Below are 23,176 nucleotides of genomic sequence, written 5' to 3'. Positions count from 1 at the left end.
TTGCTCTTCGATTTCATATAATTAGTAACAAAAATTATAACTTATTAGTAAGTAATTTTATGGTAAGAACTAAGAAGTATAACTTGATCTTAAGGGAAAAGGTCAACGGACTCCCTTCTAAAGTCAACGTGAGTGCACAGTGAGATGGAAATCCCCAAATTAGTTCACAAACCCTAATTTCTTTCTTCTTCTTCTTCCAATTTTTTCCCCAGCAAGTGTGGGATATTTGCTCATCTTCATCTTCCCCAAATCCTCAAAATTGAATCCTATACAACAACTAATCTCATTAACAGATTTGTGTTGGATCTCTCTAAGCATAATTGTTTTTTTTTTGGAAGTTTCGGAGAATGAGTAGAAGATATCTAGCACGATATTTGGTATCTAGATACTTCTCATCTTCGGTTTCTTCACGTCCTCTGCACGTTTGCATCGTTGGGAGTGGACCTGCTGGTTTCTATACTGCTGACAAGGTTGGTTCTCTTACTTCTTCTCTCTCGTTTGAACATTATTATGAAATTAACGACTCTTAACTCGTGATTTTTTGATGATGGCTGGTTTTTTTTAGTTGTTGAAGGCGCATGAAGGAGCACGCATTGATATTATCGATCGGTTGCCTACACCTTTTGGACTTGTTCGCTCCGGTGTTGCGCCTGATCATCCTGAAACTAAGGTACTACCACCACTGATTAGCTTAATCTTTTTTAGAGAGAGGGAGATTAGGATGTTCTTCCATTGAGCTTAATCTCAACCATATTGCTTTCTACAGATTGCTATTAATCAGTTCTCACGAGTTGCACAACATGAGCGTTGCTCTTTCTATGGGAATGTAAAGCTTGGATCGGATTTATTACTTTCTGAGCTACGAGATTTGTATCACGTTGTAAGACTTCCTTAACCTATGCTCTTATAGTATGATTCTGATAAGCAACTCATTAACTCAAAGGAAAGATTAATCATTAACATATGTAATAATGTTTTGTTGCTATGTATGGTTTGTTCAGGTTGTACTTGCACATGGTGCTGAAAGTGACAAAGATCTTGGCATTCCAGGTGAGGTATGCCCATTACAATTTTTTTTTTATGTTGCGGAATTAGGTGTTTAAATGTGTGTTTTGACATAAGTTGGTGGGCTTTTGGTAGCTTTATACTTGTTGGAATCCATTCTGATGTTTAAAAGTTGACTTTGGTAGACTTTGAGTGGCATATACTCTGCAAGAGAATTCGTTTGGTGGTATAATGGGCATCCCGACTACAGCAGTTTGAAACCTGACTTGAAAAGTTCCGACACAGCTGTCATCCTTGGCCAGGTACTCTAATTTTGCCAAAGACGTCTTAAAGTTTAAGAATCAGATAATTATACTTGAGAGGTCTCACATTCTAGAATTTCAGGTGCAGTGTTTTTTTAGAACCATTATATGTTTCTCATCTACTTTTTATCCTTTGTATGGGTTGATATGTGTAGTTTTATTCTATTGAGATTAATTTACTTTGCTAAGAGCATATTTGTTGTTGGTTAGCTATCCTTAACACTGTAACAAGATGTACATATCAATAACAGTTTGTTGCCAAAAGTTTTAAGTAAAGACTTTTTTCTCAAGACTTCTCAGACTGACATATGATCCTTCGAATCTTAGGGTAATGTAGCTCTAGATGTTGCTCGGATTCTCTTAAGACCGACAACAGAGTTGGCGTCAACTGATATTGCTAGGCATGCTTTATCTGCGCTGGAAGAAAGCTCTATAAGGTCCATTTATGATTTAACCACTTAACTAGTTGATTCTTGTCCTATTCCATCTTTCGTATAGTTGACAACCAACTATAGTTGTCCCTGATACAAAGTTGTAATGTGGTCAGGAAGGTGTTTCTCGTCGGAAGACGGGGGCCAGTTCAAGCAGCATTGACTGCTAAAGAGCTTCGAGAAGTTCTCGGTATCATTCATATCTAAATCATATACTGAGCTTTTGATTCTTTTCAATAGATCCCATAAAAATGTTGAAGAAGAAACAAACTAAGAAAATCAATTATGTGCGGGTTTTATAATTTGCTTGTCTTGACCTTCTCAGGTTTTTGTGAGATAATAACATAACGTAATGGCTCTGATTTCTATGACTTCTTTTCAAGATCTTCCTATCTTTTCGTTACCTGCATCATCAATGCTTTGTTGCCCATTGACCGTTGTTATTTTCTCATTGATATGAATATAAACGCATATATTTTTATAATGCAGGGATTAAGAACATGCATATTCGAATAAAGGAGACTGACTTGAGTGTAACTCCTGCTGATGAGGTACTTGTGTTACTGATTTTCAGTTAAAGTAAGGCTGAACTCTGTTATTTACATTTTAGTGAAATTGTTGATACTCGACAAACCTTTTGTTGACACTCTTCTTTTTTTTTCGAAGGTAGAAATGAAAAATAGTAGAATCAGAAAGAGGATTTATGAATTACTGTCCAAGGCTGCAGCAGCAGCAGGAACATCTGAATCAGACCCTGATCAACGAGAGCTGCACTTTGTTTTCTTCCGCCAACCTGACCGGTTTTTAGAGTCGAATGAAAGGAAGGGCCACGTTTCCGGTGTAAACTTGGAAAAAACCATTCTTGAAAGTAAGTGCACCTCTAAGAAAATATTTTGGCGTGTCCTGGTTCTTCTGTCGATTTATTAGCTGCTATTGGAGACACTAAATATGTAATGGTGATTTTCTAGGATACAATAGTGTATTTAGCTAATAATTCATCCATAACTCTTGTAACTNTGTCCCTGATACAAAGTTGTAATGTGGTCAGGAAGGTGTTTCTCGTCGGAAGACGGGGGCCAGTTCAAGCAGCATTGACTGCTAAAGAGCTTCGAGAAGTTCTCGGTATCATTCATATCTAAATCATATACTGAGCTTTTGATTCTTTTCAATAGATCCCATAAAAATGTTGAAGAAGAAACAAACTAAGAAAATCAATTATGTGCGGGTTTTATAATTTGCTTGTCTTGACCTTCTCAGGTTTTTGTGAGATAATAACATAACGTAATGGCTCTGATTTCTATGACTTCTTTTCAAGATCTTCCTATCTTTTCGTTACCTGCATCATCAATGCTTTGTTGCCCATTGACCGTTGTTATTTTCTCATTGATATGAATATAAACGCATATATTTTTATAATGCAGGGATTAAGAACATGCATATTCGAATAAAGGAGACTGACTTGAGTGTAACTCCTGCTGATGAGGTACTTGTGTTACTGATTTTCAGTTAAAGTAAGGCTGAACTCTGTTATTTACATTTTAGTGAAATTGTTGATACTCGACAAACCTTTTGTTGACACTCTTCTTTTTTTTTCGAAGGTAGAAATGAAAAATAGTAGAATCAGAAAGAGGATTTATGAATTACTGTCCAAGGCTGCAGCAGCAGCAGGAACATCTGAATCAGACCCTGATCAACGAGAGCTGCACTTTGTTTTCTTCCGCCAACCTGACCGGTTTTTAGAGTCGAATGAAAGGAAGGGCCACGTTTCCGGTGTAAACTTGGAAAAAACCATTCTTGAAAGTAAGTGCACCTCTAAGAAAATATTTTGGCGTGTCCTGGTTCTTCTGTCGATTTATTAGCTGCTATTGGAGACACTAAATATGTAATGGTGATTTTCTAGGATACAATAGTGTATTTAGCTAATAATTCATCCATAACTCTTGTAACTTGTAGGTGCTGGAAGCGGAAAACAACTTGCAGTTGGTACCGGAGAGTTTGAGGATCTTAACTGCAGGTAATATGCTTTTCAATGAAAGGTCCTCAGTATATTTCTGTTGTAATAGTTATACCAATAATCATAAAAAATCAAATGAAAGCATATCCAATTGTGCAGTTTGGTGCTGAAGGCCATTGGTTACAAGTCGGTTCCAATCAACGGTTTACCCTTTGATCACAAGAAAGGTGATATAATATGGAAGTGTGGTCTGATTAATATGTTTATGAGAAAAGGGTTTTTTTAGTTCTTCTAACTTCCCCAATTGCATGTTTCAAGGTGTTGTCCCGAATGTAAGAGGTCGAGTGGTTAGTCAAACGTTAGAAAGCTTATCACAGACTGAGCCGGGCTTATATGTATGTGGATGGCTCAAAAGAGGACCAGTAGGCATAATTGCCACAAACCTATACTGTGCTGAGGAAACGGTAAGCATTAAACTTCTCCCCCCTGAACAGAAAATTGATGCTCTTTAACTGGGAGACAAAAATGTGTTTGTTGCAGGTTGGTAGCATAAGCGAAGACATTGAAGAAGGTGTTTTTAAGAGCTCAAAGGAAGGAAGCAAAGGACTGATGCAATTGCTGGAGAAGAGAGAGGTGAAGAAGGTAGATTATAGTGGGTGGGAGAAGATTGATGCCAAGGAAAAACAAATGGGGACTGAGAGAAACAAACCCAGAGAGAAGTTAGTCACATGGGAGGATCTTTTAGCAGCAGCAGCAGCCAACTAGATCATTCTTATTTTTTCAGTTAATAAAATCACTGAATTTTTTTTTTGGTAGGATTTAATAAAATCAATCATATACAAGTGTGGTAATTAGTAAACAAAGTTATTTTTTCAAATACAATCCATATTGTTTTACTTAATGTAATATGTGTTATTATTATGTTTACTTTAGAAGTTTATTCTTTTATTTTTTTGGCAAACTAGAAGTTTATTATAAACAGTAAACGATATAGATTTGTTCTTACTCAGATGTTTAACATGTGTTTGTTTGTTGAACAAATTAGATGTTTTAAGTATATTTTAAATGTGAAATAAAGGGGTGTATTCAACTTGATATTTTTAGTGATTTGTGTAAAATTTATAAATCTTGTATTATTTAATCATGGATTTTTAAAAGTCTTCTGAAATTCACTGTTATTCAATTAAAAAGGCCCTGATTGGTAACGGCTGTTACTTATGGCTGTAAAGACTTTAACTTAAAAATTTTAGCTGTAGAGAATTTGGTTGCAGATGCTTTGACTGTAAAAACTTTAACTGTTAAAATTTGATTGGTAACAAATACTTTTAAAGCTATAGTTGTTACTTTTATTATTAAAATATCTTAAAATGATGATATTAATGATGATAATAAAAATAAAAATAATTATTATTGAAATGGATCTTAAAAGATTTAGAAAAAAATAAGAATAATTAATTTATAAAAATAAAATATGTAAAATATATATATAAACTTGTGAAGAGGTTTTAAATATAAAGAAAGGGAAAAAAATAAAATTTTTATATTTATTTAATTTTAAAGCCATTTTAAAGGCTGAATTTGAGGCTTTAAAAAATCTGAGAAAACAACGAAGGGAAAAAAAAAAGTGGCTTACAAGACTTTAAAAAAAAATAAAAGTCATAAAAGTCTGATTGGCAAATTATTGGCTGTCAAGTCTTTTATTTTTTTAAAAGTCTTAAAAGTCTTGTGTCAATCAGGGCCAAAGTCTCCTGAAATCCACTGTTATTGAATTAATGATTTAAAAATCTTTCTTAAAATCCATTGTTATTCAAAACAGTTTGTAGATTTGAATTTTAATAATTTTTTGAGATTCTGGAGGATTTGAGAGGATTTCTTTAGTTAAAAATACATAAATCAAAATCTCATAGTTTTAGGTGAGATTTGAAAGAATTTTACAGTAAATCATATCAACCTCCGTAAAATCATCAAAATTATTTAAAATCTGATGAAAACTAAAATCACTTGGAATATAAGATTTTAATGATAGTTTAAGTTGATCGAATGCATATATATCTATGTGACAGCCTGTTTAAAGTAATAATGGGATTAATTTAAAATATTTATTTCAATAATCTGTTTCCAGGTTCTACATATAGATTAATTAAAATTATTTAAATCTTATATTGAAAGCTAAAGCTGTTTCAATAATCACTTGTCAGTGTTCATTATGATATTATCCATATGAAATTGAATTTTATCAGTCATTGTAATTTAAATGATATGAGATTTGTGTTGAGAACGTGGCATCTATATCTCTCTTAGACTTCATATAAATACATGATGGAATTCAAAGTATTGTATGAATCTCAAATTTTAACTCAAACATATATGTATCTTCAAATCAAGAGTTAAATAGTGACCTCTTTCAATTGATTTCCTCTCTACACCTTCTAATTGTTTTTTACAATGATGAAGAAAACGTTGTTTTCGGTGATAATAATTGTATTATCGTACCATCTGGTATACGGAGAAGGCCGGAGGATTCTTAGCATCAAAGATTTTATAAGCGACGACACGGACGTTGATTATTCTCAAGTAAATTGTTTTCTTAAAAGCCGATATATATAAGTTAAATTATTAAAAGAATTATAAAAGAAGTATTATTAAACTTATACTATCATTCTTGTAAAGGCGTTTCAAAAAGCATGGAAAGAGTTATGCAAAGGGGAAGCGTCGTCTAATGGGTCAGTGTTAGTGATACAAAAGAACGAAAATTACACTTTACAACCACTACGTTTTAAAGGTCCATGCGTAACTTCTAACATCCATATTCAGGTACGTACGTAACGTACTTCAAAGTTGTTAAAATTCAAGTGATTTATACGAAGATCGACACTTGCAAAAGAAAACTTTTTTCTCCTCAAAAAACATGTTTATCTGAACAAGGTTATTAATTAAAGATGTTTATCTCAATGATTGATTAGATTTAGATAGATCATTGTACGTAACGAACAAACACTTGGTGGCTCATGTAGATAAGATACGATTCCCATGCATGTATAATACTTTTTTTTTATTCTTTCACTTCAACAAGATTGATGGGAAAATTGAAGCGCCAGCAAAGCCGAATAATTGGGAAAACACAGAAAACAGGAAGTGTTGGTTATGTTTCAAGGATGTACAACAGTACAAGGTCTCGTCCTCAACGGCTCCGGTGTGCTTCACCCCCATGGGGAAGCTTGGTGGCCATCTGTTGGTCTCTCTAGACGACCCACTGTAAGTCATTCCCAACACCTATTAACTTCTACTCTTAAGTATGTTTTTCTATATTGATAACTTATACGCTTTTGTATCTACAGACAATTAGATTTGTGTCCTGCACTGACATTATATATAATGGACTGACTCATATAAATAGTCCAAGGAATCACATTTCAATCTATGGGTGCAACAATGCAACTTTATCAAATCTTAATATAAGTGCACCCGAACACAGTCCAAACACCGATGGCATCGATATTTGTATGTCACAAAAAATTAAAATCTTAGACTCCTTTATCCAAACTGGTAATCTTTTACTATCCCTTCAGTTTGAATAGTATATCATATTGTGTTTACATATGGACTAAATTTTGTAAGATATGCTAAAATTTCTCTGTATGATGTGCTCCTTATATGTTAGGTGATGACTGTGTTGCAATTATTGGTGGACAAGCTGGTTCTTCCGATATCAACATTACTCGTGTGGCATGTGGTCCGGGTCACGGTATCAGGTTTTGTAGATTATATATAAACACGCATTAGACATTTGAATTCATTAATGCATCGAATTAAATTATTCTATTTTTCTCGAATCAATTATTTAACTTGCTACTAAAATTAAAATGGATTATTGTGTCTTATTAACCTAAAACAAAATGCAGTATTGGGAGTTTGGGAAAATCTGAGACGGATGACTGTTTTTTTTTGCGCAATAAGTAATTATATTGAATTAACCAAAGTTTGTACAAAGAGAATCAATAAGCCAATCTGGCTTCAGTACAGACTCCACATAAAAATCTATTGTTTGGCAGCCTAGTTTAGCAAGACAGTGAGCCGATTCATTATTCTTTCTATTTGTATAAATACAAGAAGCGTTTTGAAATTTCAAAAGCCATAATCTGAGACGGATGACATAGTCCAAAACGTGAACTTAAGAAACTGCAGCTTCACGGGAACTCAAAATGGTGCAAGAATCAAAACTTGGCAAGTAAGTTTTTTACTTTTCCATTTTTTTGGTTGCTAGCAAAATATTTTATTTCTTTAAAAGAATATACATTATGGATCGTCCATAATTTAACAGGGAGGACAAGGGTTGGCCAAAAATATTTTGTTTGAAAATATAACATTAACAGATGCTAGATTCCCCATCATCATCGATCAAAAATTACACTGGCTGTAGTTTAAAGGTAAATTCAAATTTTACAATCATTTTTAATCGAATGTGAAGATCTGAAGTCTTCAATTATTTTAATGGACTAACCAAGATGTATATCATATAGGATCGTAATGACTAAAATTCATCAAAATCTTTATTTAAAAGTTCATTTCTTATTGAATGCAAACAAATAATATGTTACGAATCTTATAGGGAAATGCAGTGGGATTGAACAACGTAACATTTAGATACTTTGAAGGGACCAGCGCAAGTGAAATCGCGATAAAGCTAAACTGTGAAAGAACCAGTGGCGGAGGTAGGGTGCAAGCATGTGGGTCAAATGACCCTGGTAAAATTTTAAATTTGGCTGAAATTTTAAGAAAAAAATCAAATTGACCCATGTAAAATAGTACAATTGATCCTGGTAAAAATTTTAAATCACATAATTGACTCCAATTAATTTTTTTTGACCCTGATGTGATGATTTTCTAGCTCCGCCACTGGAAAGAACTGAAAGTTGTCATAACATCAAGATGGAACACATCAACATCACATCTTCATCCCCGGAAAAAAATCTCACCGCATACTGTAAATTCGCCGATGTGCGTAGTTCATTTGTCAACATCCATGTCGACTGTTATACAAATCAGGATCATCAACCTCGGGCATTGTCTCCTCTTCCATAAACTATTCTGCAGGGCCCTCTTTTTCTAAAAGATGTTTATGGAGTATATAAGAACATACTATCCTATACCNCAACCTCGGGCATTGTCTCCTCTTCCATAAACTATTCTGCAGGGTCCTCTTTTTCTAAAAAATGTTTATGGAGTACTCCAGATCTTCATCCATATGTACTATACCGACATAATAAATGTTCATGTAACTTATTGTTAAATTTTGGGATTCAACAACTTTTTTTATGGTCAACAATATAATTAGCCATTTTGAAAAACAGCTACATAATTTCTGAAAAATTCTATGTTTAATTGTGTATTAATGTTTAAGTGAATAAATAGCAATAATCGGAGTACACATCATGTCATGATAACAATAACGATTCGTATGTATGTCACAAAACATATGTCACAAAAAACATTAAATCATAAAACTATATACTCTGTATTAAAGATATATATTTTTTTGGTCAAATAAGTATACATAAATAATTAAATATACATGGATGATATTAGTTTTTTTCTTTGACTTGAGCATGGATCTTAAGATATTGTGATGATAAATGAATAAAATAATTATGTTTGAATGTTGAAGGTTGAATTATAATGCGAAAAAGGGAAGAAATATTTAAGAGTTGAATATTGTAAAACTTTGGCAAGTTATAATCAAAACTCAAAAGTATGTTATAACTCTCTCAGCACATCATCTATACGAATTGCATCGCACGAAATACACCATGTTACATTTCCATTAAGACAACTAGAATTTATTTTATTATTAAGATTAAAATGGTGAGAAAACATGATCTCTTTCTAGCTGCGCTCGTTCTTTGTATCTATATATGATTTAACTTTGCTATAGAGTAGTGGAATTTAATGGCTGCATGAACCACCGATCGTTCCAATATTTCAAAAAATAGTAATTACTTTATTACTAGGGCTTGGAACTATTCATCTTGGTAATTCTAGTTGCATCATACCATTTTGCAATACGTAGATGGTCGAATGAGTTTAAGCATTAAAGATTTTATATCTGATGCTAACAATACAAGTGCCGATCGATCATTCTCAGGTAATCGTTTATAAAATATTTTCATTTATATTTTAAAAAGTAAATTATTTTTATTTAAAAATATCACATATACTCCTAATAGGCGTTTCAAGATGCATGGAAAGCTATATATATGTGAGGCGAATGTGAAAGACAAAGGAACATCTATTGTAATACATGCCAACGAAAAATATATCATACAACCACAATTATTTGAAGGTCCTTGTATATCTCGTAATGTTCGTATTCAGGTACTTTCCAAAAACAGTGTTACAATCATAGATTTTTCTTTCTTGAATTATCAGCTTGGTCCGTACATCTCCTTAGGTCAGGGATAAAAACCTTTTATATAGTCCCTTCCTAAATGCCACTGGCCAAGAATAAATTGTTTAATTTGTATATAAATTTCTAAGATTAAATTAGTTTAATGGTAAGAATGCACCAGATAAATAATGAGGTCATGGGTTCAATCCTCTCCTCTCTACCACTTTTATAGTTTTGCACCTGGTATAAAGTTTGGCTAGATCTGCCACTGCTTGAACCAGCTAATGATTAAATTATATATCATAGCATCATAGAATGTATAAGGTTTGTATATATAAAGAAAGAAAAGATTTACATTTTTGTACAATATGCAAATAATTATACATGTGTTTGCAAGATTGATGGAACACTTGAAGCTCCAAAAATGGTAAAGAAGTGGAAAAACATTAACCACGAAAGTAAAAGTTGGTTATATTTCACAAACGTAATAGGTCTCGTTCTTAATGGGTCTGGTGTCCTCCATCCCCATGGTGAAGCTTGGTGGTCCTTTGTAGAGCACTCCCACCGACCACATGTATGTATTCTCCTCATTTCAGAGTTGAGATATATTATAATTAATGGTCTAATTATAGTATTCACTTATAATTTACAATTAATTTTGGTTTTGCAGACAGTGGGATTAAATGGAAGCTGTAACATTATATATAATGGACTAACTCAAATGAACAGTCAAAAGAATCACATTTCAATAATAAATTGCACTAATGCAACTATATCAAATCTTCATCTGATCGCACCTAAAGATAGTCCAAACACTGATGGCATCGACATCGTTCATTCAAACAATATCCAGATTTTCTACTCATCTATCCAAACATGTATTTTACGTTTAGTCTTATTTAATTATATACTAATCAATGTGTGTAAATATACATGGATTAATCCCGAGAAGAAATGCTCACTTTCTTTTTGTGGTATGATTTTCTACCTGTTAGGTGGTGATTGTGTTGCCATTAATGGTGGTTCGTATGATATCAACATAACGCATGTGGCATGTGGTCCAGGTCAGGGCATCAGGTTCAGACATTATCTACATTTTCACGAATAAATGTTACTAACATCTATAAAAGAAAAATCATAACTATCATAATTTTTGTGATTATCCTATAGTATTATCTATACTATGCATTAGCCCATATATATATATATATATATATATATATATATATATCCTGATAACATATATTCTCTCTGTTTCATAAAGAGTGTCATTTTGACATAATGTACATATATTAGGAAAAATTGTTTAAATTTCTGTTTTATCCTTTATAAATACACTAAAGTTTTTTCTCTTTCTAATTAATAAGCTTAAATAACAGAGATAAAAAATATATTTAATTTTAAAATTTGCATTAGAAATATAAAATAACTGTAACAAGAAAAAGTGTCAAAATGACACTTTTTGTGAAACAGATAGAGTATATGATAAATTGGGTCAATTTTCTCTGGAATATATCTAATATCTATGAAGATAGTGTTCAACCAAAAATTCCATGACCTTTCATTGTGTTTCTTTTTTTTTTTATAAGATTCACTGTAATTTTGCAAAGTTTTGTATCAAAGTTAACTTGAATATTAAATTGTGTATTTCGTTTTGAGAAAAACATTTACAGTATTGGAAGTTTGGGGAGAGGTGGGGAAAATGATACCGACGAGAATGTGAAAGTAAGACATTGTAGCTTCAATGCAACTCATAACGGGCAAGAATCCAGACTTGGGCTGTAAAACTTATTAAAAATGAGAGAGATATATATATATATATGTCTATTACATATTCATACATTTTATATTATTGCACTTTTTAGGGAGGACATGAGTTCGCCAAAAAATATCCTATACGAGAATATAACGTTAATAAATGCCAAATACCCTATCATCATTGATCAACATTACTGTAATTGTTATCACTATTGTACAGAAGAGGTAAAATTCTCTATATAACTATGTTTTATAAAAATATGAAACATATTTTCCCTATTAAAAACAACACAATGATTAAAAACAATATGATACATAAATTATTAAATTATATATGTGGTTTATATACGATTAGCTTTTTCACTACCAATTACATGTTAAATGTAAATCTTTTTACTTTAACTAGAACTAGCAATTTACATCCTACAATTTTTGTAAACCAAATTTGCGTATAATTAATCCCACAATTGTTAACATTTTTAAAACTAAATTTGCATTGTGCTTCTTAACCTAAGTATTTTGAATGCATATGAAATTAGACATTCACTTCTCTTAGATCTGATTTTTGTAGAGTTATTTTTTGGATAATACATAATGCACATGTTTTGAATCCTACAGGCGACTGTTGTAAAAGTGCGCAATGTGACATTTAAATACTTCTAAGGGACATGTGCTGATGATATTACCATAAAACTAGATTGTGACAAAGTAGTGGGTTGTGATGATATTGTGATGGAACACATCAACATCACTTCTTCATCTACGAAGAAACCCCTAACCACGTATTGTCAATTTGCTGATGTGATTAGTTACATTGTTTCCGTTGATATTAAATGTGGTTTTGATGAAGAAACTTTGGCACCATGTAAACCTCCAACTCTGGCTAAACCTCCTGCACTCTATGCTAAGCCTCTGCCATCGAATGCTCAACCTCCAATGCTATCTCCTTTTCCATATATACCTTATTAACTTATTTAAATCTTTCTTGCGAAGTTTCTTTCGCATATACTATATTAAAACAAAAGACAAGATAGTCACTAGAAAATAACAAAGAATTCTGTAACACAAAGAACTATTTCAAATAAAGTTATATTGATCTCAATTTGTATACAAGATTGGTATTTCTCTCGATGACTTTTCCTGTTTTCGTATACGTTTTGTATTCATTATGTGTTTTCCCATATGATTTCAGTTTGCACCCTCAAACCGTTTTGCTTCCCTTTTTCTTTGGTGTTTGCATCTATATTTTGATAAACTTGTTTTCGAAACATATTTAAATACGTCTTGAGAATTGTTTTTCAATAAATGCTACCTCTTTTCCCCTGATATACATAATTTTACGAAACAATTTTTTTTTTCCATATTTAGTTTTGCCGCAAGTAAATAAATTTCTAAGATAAATCTTATTGTATGTACTAGTTTAAAAGTTTAAAAACCTTAGTGGATAGGTTTTTAAGGTAGTGTCAAATAAATAGTAGATATATCTCTTGCATTGAATGCATACTAGCTAAAATATACACAATTACCTCATTACCATAATGCATAAACATTATAGTAACATTTTCAACTTATTCAATTATATTTACTTCTTCAACCAAAATAGAGTCAAAATTATATATTAGAATTTTTGCAGGTGGTCAATGTATATTTTAATACTAAGAATCTCAACTCTTCCTATATATACAACTTACAACACACATTCACATTCACAATCTTAATATTAGATTTACTAAAAAAAACATTATTACCTAGCTAGATTCTTATCATATAATAATAAAATGGTGAGACAATAAGAATCTCCTTTTCCCCCATGGTTCCACTGATCCCCATGGTAAATTGCTAACTAATTTTTATTGTTACTAGGGATTTGATGTACTGTTCGCATTGCTTCTAATCACATCGTACCATTTGCAACATGGAGATAGTCGGGTTATTCTATCCATTAAAGATTTTTTATCTGATTCTGATTCTAAAATTGTTGATCATTCTCAGGTAAAAATTTCCTTTTTCCATATAAATTTTAAATAAATATCAAACATTTTCTATCTAAAAATTAAATCATTGCTAGATTATATATTCAAAATAGGCATTTCAAGCAGCGTGGAGAGCGTTATGTGGAGGTAGAGGGAGAGGTCAGGGATCCTCTTTAGTAATACATGCTAGGGAAACATATACCATACAACCACAACGGTTTGAAGGTCCTTGCGCATCTCCTCATATTCATATTCAGGTATTTAGTATAATCAAAAAGATCTTATTAGTTTTGTGTCCCAGGAATTACAAAGCCTAGCTAGAGCATATATAAAAGCGAAATTAAAAATATTTTTATAGTAAATCGATTGGTAATTTTTTTGTTATTTATTTGTGAGAGTGTGGTTAAAGAAATCAACCTATCATTAAAAAATAATTCTCATTGTTTTTAGGAACATAATGTATATATACATGACTCATGTATGCATTATATTTCTTTTTTTTCTTCTCTTGGACAAGATTGATGGAACGATTGAAGCGCCAAAAATGGTAAAAGACTGGGGAAGCAAAAAAAGTGAGTGTTGGTTATGTTTCGAGAGGGTGACAGGTCTCGTTCTCAATGGATCTGGTGTTCTCAATTCCAATGGACAAAGCTGGTGGTCTTCTGTTGCCTTATCCTCCCGACGAGAGGTATGTTGAATATGTTGATTTGAAGATATCCATCTTTGATTAAAACATTTATTATATTTCTTTTTGAGGATATTATATTTTGTTTGTGTAGGCAGTGAGATTTCTTGGGTGCCAAAACATTTTATATAATGGATTAACTCAAATTAATAGTCCAAGGAATCACATATCAGTTACTGGTTGCACCAACGCAACTTTATTAAATCTTCATTTGATCGCACCCTCAAACAGTCCAAATACTAATGGCATTGATATCTCTGTTTCACATAATATCCAAATTCGCAGTTCATCAATCAAAACTGGTATTTCATTTTGTTCTTAGCATACGCCATGTACAGATTGATCACGCGAAAGATTATGAGTTTTTTTATGTGTGGTTTTATATCTATTAGGTGATGATTGCATTTCAATTCAAGGTGGTTCGTATGATATCAACATAACTTATGTGACATGTGGTCCTGGTCATGGCATAAGGTTTGCACACACACACACATATATATATATTACTTTGAAAGTCAATTCTTTGATAAGTTGTTTGTTTTGTCTTGGGAAAAAATAGTATCGGAAGTCTAGGGAAAGGAGGGGCAAATGATATAGTACAAAATGTGAATGTCAGACATTGCACCTTCACTCGAACTGAAAATGGCGCAAGAATCAAGACTTGGCCTGTAAGTTTACATTGTTATATTTGTTTTATAGAAGAATTAACATAATATACACTACATAATATATAAGGAATATATCATATATTGGATATTAAAAATACTTTATCAGGGAGGACGTGGGTTTGTCAAAAATATTTTGTATGAAGATATTACAATGATAAATGTCAGATCCCCTATCATCATCGACCAACATTATTGTAACGGTGTTCGCCCGTGTCCACAACCAGCAGGGGTAACACTTTTAATAAATTATTGATTCAGCCTTGGTATTTTGAAATTCTCAAATGTCAAATTTCAGGTTTTTTCAATATTTGAGTTTTCAAACACACATGTTGTGAAATCTTTCAGGCAACTGCTTTGAAAGTGAGTGGTGTGACATATAGATACTTTAAAGGGACAAGTTTACCCGATGTTACTGCAGTAAAATTAGATTGTGACCAAAGAACAGTTTGTGATAGCATCGTCATGGAGCACATCAATATCACTTCCTCATCTCAGAGAAGGCCTCTCACCTCGTACTGCAGATTTGCGCACCTAATTAGACGCTTTGTTTCCATTGGCATCAATTGTGGTTTTCATGTCAATCCCAAAACTCCATCAGTTGCACCGTATGTTATACCTCAAACACCGTATTATGAACTTCCAGCACCCACCGCTCAACCTCCATCACCCGCATCGTATGTTATAGTGGCGGATCTAGGATAATATATTGTCTGGGGCACAAATGATACTATATAATAAACACATTAAAATTAAATAATAGACATATTAAATAAATATATATTTTGATAATTTGAAAGTATATTTTGCATCTTTAGTGAGCCAAAATTTTATAAGCATTTTTTTAATAAGTAGACAAATGCACAATTACTAACTTACAATTCACTATAAATTAGATAATTAAAATCACTTATCTAACCATATCACACAAACTTAAATCTTAATATAAAAAATGATAATAGTTTTTAATGTTACTAATTAGCTAGTTTTACCATCAATTTTTCAGTTGAGATATATGTATACTATACAAAAAAATATGAATTAACTTGTTAAAAATTAAACTGGAAATAGAAACACTAAATATAACTAAAAACATATAATTTTGGTAAAGAAAATATAATTAAATAGAGTAAATAAAATGCAAAATGCATCTGATAGCAAGGAAAGAAAAAAGAAAAGGAAATGGCTAAGACATAAAACAAGTATAAAATTAATCTTAAAAAAAAAAAATTAAACAGTACAAAGGGGGAATGGTCGAATGGAGACATATAATGTCACATGGGTGCCTATTTGCCAAATGATTAAAGTTTAATTATTCGTATAAAAACCGTTTGAACCCAAAGACATGAAATTTAATATCAATCATTTTGGTCAAAAGTGAACCTCCAATTATTTCGAGAAGAGAGTTAATGTAGAACTCTTATGGTCTTCTCTCACCAATGACAATGTCATTAAGGAGAATAAATAGTAGATACATCAAATGTGTTGAATGCATACTAACTAAGTATTGCACTGTTAGTTCACTACCATAAATGCATAAACATTATAGTAACATTTTCAATTTATTCAAAGATTCTTCAACCAAAAGAGAGTCAAAATTATATATTAAATTTTGCAAGTAGTCAAATGTATATTTTAATATTAAGACTTTCAACTCTTTGTATATATACAATTTACAACACACATTCACATTCACAATCTTAAAATTATATTTACTAGGATAAACATTGTTACCTAGATTATTATTTTTTAATACTAAAATGGTGAGATTATAAGATTCCCTTTTTAGTTTATATTTTTCCAATAGTTTCACTTTTGCTTAAGCATGTATAATAATTTTTTTTTTAATTGTTACTAGGGTTTTAAGATACTCCTTTTAGTGCTTCTAATCGCATTGTATCATTTGCAACAAGGAGATAGTCATGTGATTCTATCCATTAAAGATTTTTTAAATGATTCTCACTCTACAAATGTTGATCATTCTAAGGTAACGATTCATTTTCTTTCATCAAAATTACTAATGAATATAAAACATGTACCATTAAAATATTAAATCATCGCTTGATAATATATTCGGATTAGGCATTTCAAGATGCATGGAAAGCGTTATGTGGAGACAGTGGGAGAGGTCGGGAAGCCTCTCTAATCATACATTCTAGGGAAACATATACCATACAACCACAATTGTTTGAAGGTCCTTGTGTATCTTCACATATTCATATTCAGGTATTTAGTATAATCAAAAAGATGTTATCAGTTTTGTTTCTCATATATTACAAGGCCGAGCTGAACCATAAAAATGAAATTGAAATTATTTTTATAATAACTTGATTTGTAATTTTTGTGTGCTCGGGATTCCTTATTTATTAGTGAGAGTGTGATTAAATAACTTATTATATCATCAAAGTTTTACACATCTCATTGTGTTGGAAACATAATTTATATATACATAATTCATGCATACATAATATTCTCTTTCTTTTTTCTCTTTTGAGAAGATTGATGGAACGATTGAAGCGCCGAGAATGGTAAAAGACTGGGGAAGTAAAAAAACGGACTGTTGGTTATGTTTCGGAAAGGTGACAGGTCTCGTTCTCGACGGATCTGGTGTTCTCAATTCCCATGGGGAAAACTGGTGGTCATCAGTTGGCTTATCCTCCCGACCAGCGGTATGTTAAATCTATATTCAACATGTTGATTTGAAGATATGCATTATATAACATTTAATTTGTTCGTTTTAAGTTATCTTTTGTTTGTGTAGGCAGTGAAATTTTCTGGGTGCCAAAACATTATATATAAAGGATTAACTCAAATCAATAGTCCAAAGAATCACATATCAATTACTAGTTCCACCAACGCAACTTTATCAAATATTCATTTGATCGCACCTTCAACCAGTCCAAATACTGATGGCATTGATATCTCTGTTTCACACAATATCCAAATTCTCAGTTCATCAATCAAAACCGGTACGTATTACTATTATTTCTTAGCTACTGAAAAATTAGAATATACCATATACAGATTAATCACAAATTTTTTTTTTTTGTGTGGTTTGCATTTTGTTAGGTGATGATTGTATTTCAATTCAAAGTGGTTCATACGATATCAACATAACTTCTGTGACATGTGGTCCGGGTCACGGCATAAGGTTAACACGTATAAATTTTTACATTTATTTTTACATTTTTATGCAAACTCAATTTCTGGTAATTTGTGGGGGTTTATCTTTGAAAAAAATAGTATCGGAAGTCTGGGGAAAAGAGAAACAAGTGAAATAGTACAAAATGTGAATGTAAGACATTGTACCTTCACTGGAACTCAAAATGGTGCAAGAATCAAGACATGGCCTGTAAGTTTGGATTATTTTATTTGTTTTAGAAGAATTAACATCTATAATAATATTTTTGCAGCAGTTTTTGTTCAAAAATACTTTTTAGAAAGCTTTTACATTTAATGCATTGACTTTAATATTAGTTACCAAAACTGCAAAATTGTAAGATTTAAAAAAATAAGGAAATCTTTCTACCTCATTCAAACATAAATATATAATTTTCTTTCATTTTTATTTGAATTTATATTTAAATTATCTTGAACTATTCTATAATACATTTAATTAATAAAAATTGTGATTTTTTCCTGCATATGATGTAATACAAAGTTTTAAAAGCGAACATATATTACTCAATAGATGAATAAAAAATACGGGTACCAATATTTCACATCGTCTAAAAAAATTAGGCAATGGTTTAGAGTCATACTATAAAAGAGACCAAAATGATTCTGAATACAAATGAGTAGAAACTTTGATTTATCAAGCATTCAAACTTTAAAAACTTTTATTTGGTTTATTTTGTTTCTTTATTTTAAAATTTTTTAAAAGGTTAAATATGAAAAATATTTAAAACTTTTAAAAAGTTAAATATGATAAATATTATATCGTAGATACACAATAAATATTAAAAATTAAGATGATATAGTGTGAGTTAGAATATTAAAAAGTTTAATTATATATGTCTATTATCTGATACTGACAGTGTTAATAAAATAATGAAATGATGTTTTATCCATGTAACACCGAATTAATGATATTTTTTAATTATATAAATATCGATTTACCCATCCCGCTATATAATTAAATTGATTAAATAAATATTATGTTAAAAAAATTGCAGTATTATATGGTTTTTAACAATTATTATATAATTATAAAATATTTAACCAACATATCAACTTATAATTTAAATATTTTAGTTATAAATAATTTCGTCCCGCGGTACACCGCAGGTCCTAATCTAGTATTTATATATTCTACGTAGCATAAAGCATATATCATATATTGAATGTTATAAATACCTTATCAGGGAGGACAAGGATTTGTTAAAAATATTTTGTACGAAGATATTACTATGATAAATGCCAGATTCCCCATCATCATCGATCAACATTATGACGGTCGGATACAATCAGGGGTAATTATACTCTTACCTTTACAGTGGTATTTTGATATATATATATATATATATATAACATACACACAAAAAAGAAGTGATCTTTAAATTTATTTAAAATGAATACGGTACGTAAAAAATTGAATGAATGTAAAATAACTGAAATAATGTTCAAGTAACCTTGGTATATTGAAATTTCCACATGATAAATTTCACGTTTTTTTAATATATAAGTTTTATGGCTCAGAATTTATTGCATAATGTATATTTAAAGTATAATGTATATTTAAAGTATAATGTATATTTATACATGATGTGAAATTTTTCAGGCAACGGCGGTGAAAGTGAGTGGCGTGACATATAAATACTTTAAAGGGACAGTTGTTGCCGATGTTCCTGCAATAAAACTAGATTGTGACCAAAAATCAGGTTGTGATAACATTGTCATGGATAACATCAACATCACTTCTTCATCTCCAAGAACGCCTCTCACCTCGTATTGCAAATTTGCGCATGTAACTAGTCGCTTTGTCTCCATTCCCATCAAATGTAATTATCATGTCAATATGCAACCTCCATCAGCCAAACCATATGCTGAACCTCCGGCACCAATTGCTATATCCGCGAAACCATATGATGAACTTCCGACTGCTCTAAATCTGACACCGCATGACACTGCATGGTGAACCTGCACCACCAACTACTCAAGTTCCATAGTTCTTTCATTTTCTACACATATTCTAAAGCCTTCTTGTTAAGTTTGGTTTATATCTATAGATTTACTATTTTTAAGTTTGTGACGAGTTTTAATTTTCAAAATTCATCTTATTTCGTGATGTGTGTAAGGTTATGGTTTTAGGCCAAAGAATAACCATATAATAACCGTTTAAGTTCACATACATTTACTTTAATACGAACATTTATGTCAAAAATGAACCACCAATTGTCGTGTAATTCTCGTAGGATCTTCTCTCACCAGTGACCATGTTATTGTGAAGAATAACTTTTGTCATTTCTGCGTTTCATAATTTTTTTTAACCTCCAAACTATTGGATATTTCATATTATTTGTTTTGTTAGAAGTCTTTGTTTAGCTTTTTCTTTCATTTGTCAAATAAGATCTTCATTTATCTGTTTTCACTTTTCATCAATAACATAAATTGTCAAAAAAAATATATACACTTTTACACCTAACAGTTTAGAGATGATGTTAATGTGAGGAGAGACTAGGAAACTATTCGCAAATAATTAGGCGAGATGTTTGGAAAAAAAACTATACTCAATGGTTATCATCACCCTAGTAATAAATTTTAGAGATAATGTTTGACTAATGGGGATTAATTGTTAAAGTAAATCTTAATATATATATATATATATATATATACAACACCATTGAGTCATTGTTCTCATCTATACTATTAAAAAGGAAGCATTTTTAATAAGTAGACATAGAGTTAAAAATTATTATATGAAATGCCACTGAAAATAGAATAAAAATATATAAATCGTGTATCCAAACAGATTGATTAATCTATGACCAAACAGATTGATAGCCGAACCAAATCGATTAAAATAAAGTGAGAGAACCGAAATGCAATATCTTTGGCGCAGACATCCCAAATCCGGTGCATTTAAGACCTAACATATAAATATCACATAAAAATCGGCTCATATTAATACCTACCATAAACAATCTAACTAAATCAATCCCCCATAATTAGCTTAGAAATTCTAAGCTAATTATAATTTCTAAGAGAAGTTCATATAATCTTAGCAACTAAATTTCGTTTGATATATAAGGAAATCAAAATTTAATTCTATATGCCATATAAGTAGAACCCATAATTACTCAATATCTTTGGAAGTTGTTTAAAGTTTGCTTCCATAATAATCAAAGAATTAAAATCGAAATTATATATATGTAAACATATTTGATTTACTTTTATATTGTGAGATATGTATAGAAACAACAAATCAATTTAATACAATTAAATAAAAACAAATAATCATTTACTAAAGATTTTGCAATATTTCCTTAACGAAATGAAAGTAATTAATTATGATTATTATAGATGGAAAGAATTAAAATCAAAGTTTCATATATATGTAAAAAAATTTAATTTGATTATATATTAAAAGATATAGAAAAGTGTATGTCGAGTCCCACATCGGCAAAATATATTGAAATATGGTTCAACATCACTATAAATAGGACTTATACTCTTTCCAATTACGAAGGAGCAGGAGGCTTTGATTTATCAAGCGTCCAAATTTAAAAGTTAATTCAGCTATTTATTTAAGTATATATAATATAAAACTTTTCGAAATTTCAAAATTTATAATATTGAAACTTTTGAAAAGCACACATATTATAAATATTAAAATTTTATAGAATTTTTAAATTATTTTAAATAATTAAACTCCATTGAAAGTTTAAAAATATTATATTTAAACTCTATTAAAAATTNATTCTAAGCTAATTATAATTTCTAAGAGAAGTTCATATAATCTTAGCAACTAAATTTCGTTTGATATATAAGGAAATCAAAATTTAATTCTATATGCCATATAAGTAGAACCCATAATTACTCAATATCTTTGGAAGTTGTTTAAAGTTTGCTTCCATAATAATCAAAGAATTAAAATCGAAATTATATATATGTAAACATATTTGATTTACTTTTATATTGTGAGATATGTATAGAAACAACAAATCAATTTAATACAATTAAATAAAAACAAATAATCATTTACTAAAGATTTTGCAATATTTCCTTAACGAAATGAAAGTAATTAATTATGATTATTATAGATGGAAAGAATTAAAATCAAAGTTTCATATATATGTAAAAAAATTTAATTTGATTATATATTAAAAGATATAGAAAAGTGTATGTCGAGTCCCACATCGGCAAAATATATTGAAATATGGTTCAACATCACTATAAATAGGACTTATACTCTTTCCAATTACGAAGGAGCAGGAGGCTTTGATTTATCAAGCGTCCAAATTTAAAAGTTAATTCAGCTATTTATTTAAGTATATATAATATAAAACTTTTCGAAATTTCAAAATTTATAATATTGAAACTTTTGAAAAGCACACATATTATAAATATTAAAATTTTATAGAATTTTTAAATTATTTTAAATAATTAAACTCCATTGAAAGTTTAAAAATATTATATTTAAACTCTATTAAAAATTTCAGTAATATTAATATTTTAACTCTATTAAATTTTAATATATAAAAAGTTAGAGTTAAACCCGTAATATAATAAACTATAATTTTTAGTTCTTCGTAAAATACCAATGTATAATTGCGAGATTTTGGAAGTTGTTTAAAGTTGTTCCATAATAAAAAAACAACTAAATTCGAAATTGTATATACTTAAACTTATTTAATTTGGTTTTATCGGTCTGGAAATAAAAAAGGTATCATTTATGTCTTATTTTAACTTTAGAAAGAGAACAAAAAAAAGACTAGAAAGAATAGGAGGGAAACCAAGAATTCAAAAAAAAAAAAAACTAACCACCAAGTTAAAAAAAAAAAAAAAAAAAAAAAAAA

The 23,176-nt window shown here is 30.4% G+C and overlaps 4 protein-coding genes and 1 pseudogene across 5 annotated transcripts; all 5 read left to right on the top strand.

The window, feature by feature from the left end:
- On the top strand, positions 54–4,619 carry LOC104730035 (NADPH:adrenodoxin oxidoreductase, mitochondrial). Of its 2 annotated transcripts, XM_010449095.2 has the most exons (13): positions 54–470; positions 566–670; positions 767–880; positions 1,002–1,055; positions 1,191–1,307; positions 1,635–1,744; positions 1,855–1,928; positions 2,228–2,289; positions 2,405–2,606; positions 3,692–3,752; positions 3,852–3,919; positions 4,011–4,156; positions 4,233–4,619. In XM_010449095.2, exons 1-13 carry the CDS (start codon positions 348–350, stop codon positions 4,455–4,457), a joined length of 1,461 nt encoding a protein of 486 aa, XP_010447397.1. In that variant the 5' UTR covers positions 54–347; the 3' UTR covers positions 4,458–4,619. The 2 variants fall into 2 exon arrangements, with proteins under 2 accessions (XP_010447397.1, XP_019089695.1); XM_019234150.1 differs by lacking the exon at positions 54–470 and having other exon boundaries at positions 1,002–1,050.
- Positions 6,132–8,354, top strand: LOC104733179 (annotated as a pseudogene).
- LOC104733178 (probable polygalacturonase At3g15720) lies at positions 10,502–12,804 on the top strand. The gene is given in 6 exon segments (XM_019233473.1): positions 10,502–10,651; positions 10,748–10,955; positions 11,073–11,154; positions 11,751–11,858; positions 11,943–12,060; positions 12,454–12,804. Coding segments are annotated over 6 exon segments (1,017 nt in total).
- Positions 13,646–15,863, top strand: LOC104733177 (probable polygalacturonase At3g15720). Its single transcript, XM_019233472.1, has 9 exons — positions 13,646–13,666; positions 13,699–13,827; positions 13,922–14,065; positions 14,326–14,496; positions 14,588–14,795; positions 14,886–14,967; positions 15,053–15,161; positions 15,268–15,390; positions 15,507–15,863. The coding sequence occupies exons 1-9, from the start codon at positions 13,646–13,648 to the stop codon at positions 15,861–15,863; spliced, it is 1,344 nt and encodes a 447-aa protein (XP_019089017.1).
- Positions 16,604–20,295, top strand: LOC104733176 (probable polygalacturonase At3g15720). The gene is made up of 9 exons (XM_010452782.2): positions 16,604–16,672; positions 17,017–17,145; positions 17,241–17,384; positions 17,657–17,827; positions 17,920–18,127; positions 18,228–18,309; positions 18,402–18,510; positions 19,523–19,630; positions 19,939–20,295. Exons 1-9 carry the CDS (start codon positions 16,604–16,606, stop codon positions 20,293–20,295), a joined length of 1,377 nt encoding a protein of 458 aa, XP_010451084.2.

The sequence above is a fragment of the Camelina sativa genome, chromosome 12 (genome assembly GCF_000633955.1).
Source record: "Camelina sativa cultivar DH55 chromosome 12, Cs, whole genome shotgun sequence".
NCBI lineage: Eukaryota > Viridiplantae > Streptophyta > Magnoliopsida > Brassicales > Brassicaceae > Camelina > Camelina sativa.
This window is presented reverse-complemented; position numbering and strand designations above follow the sequence as displayed.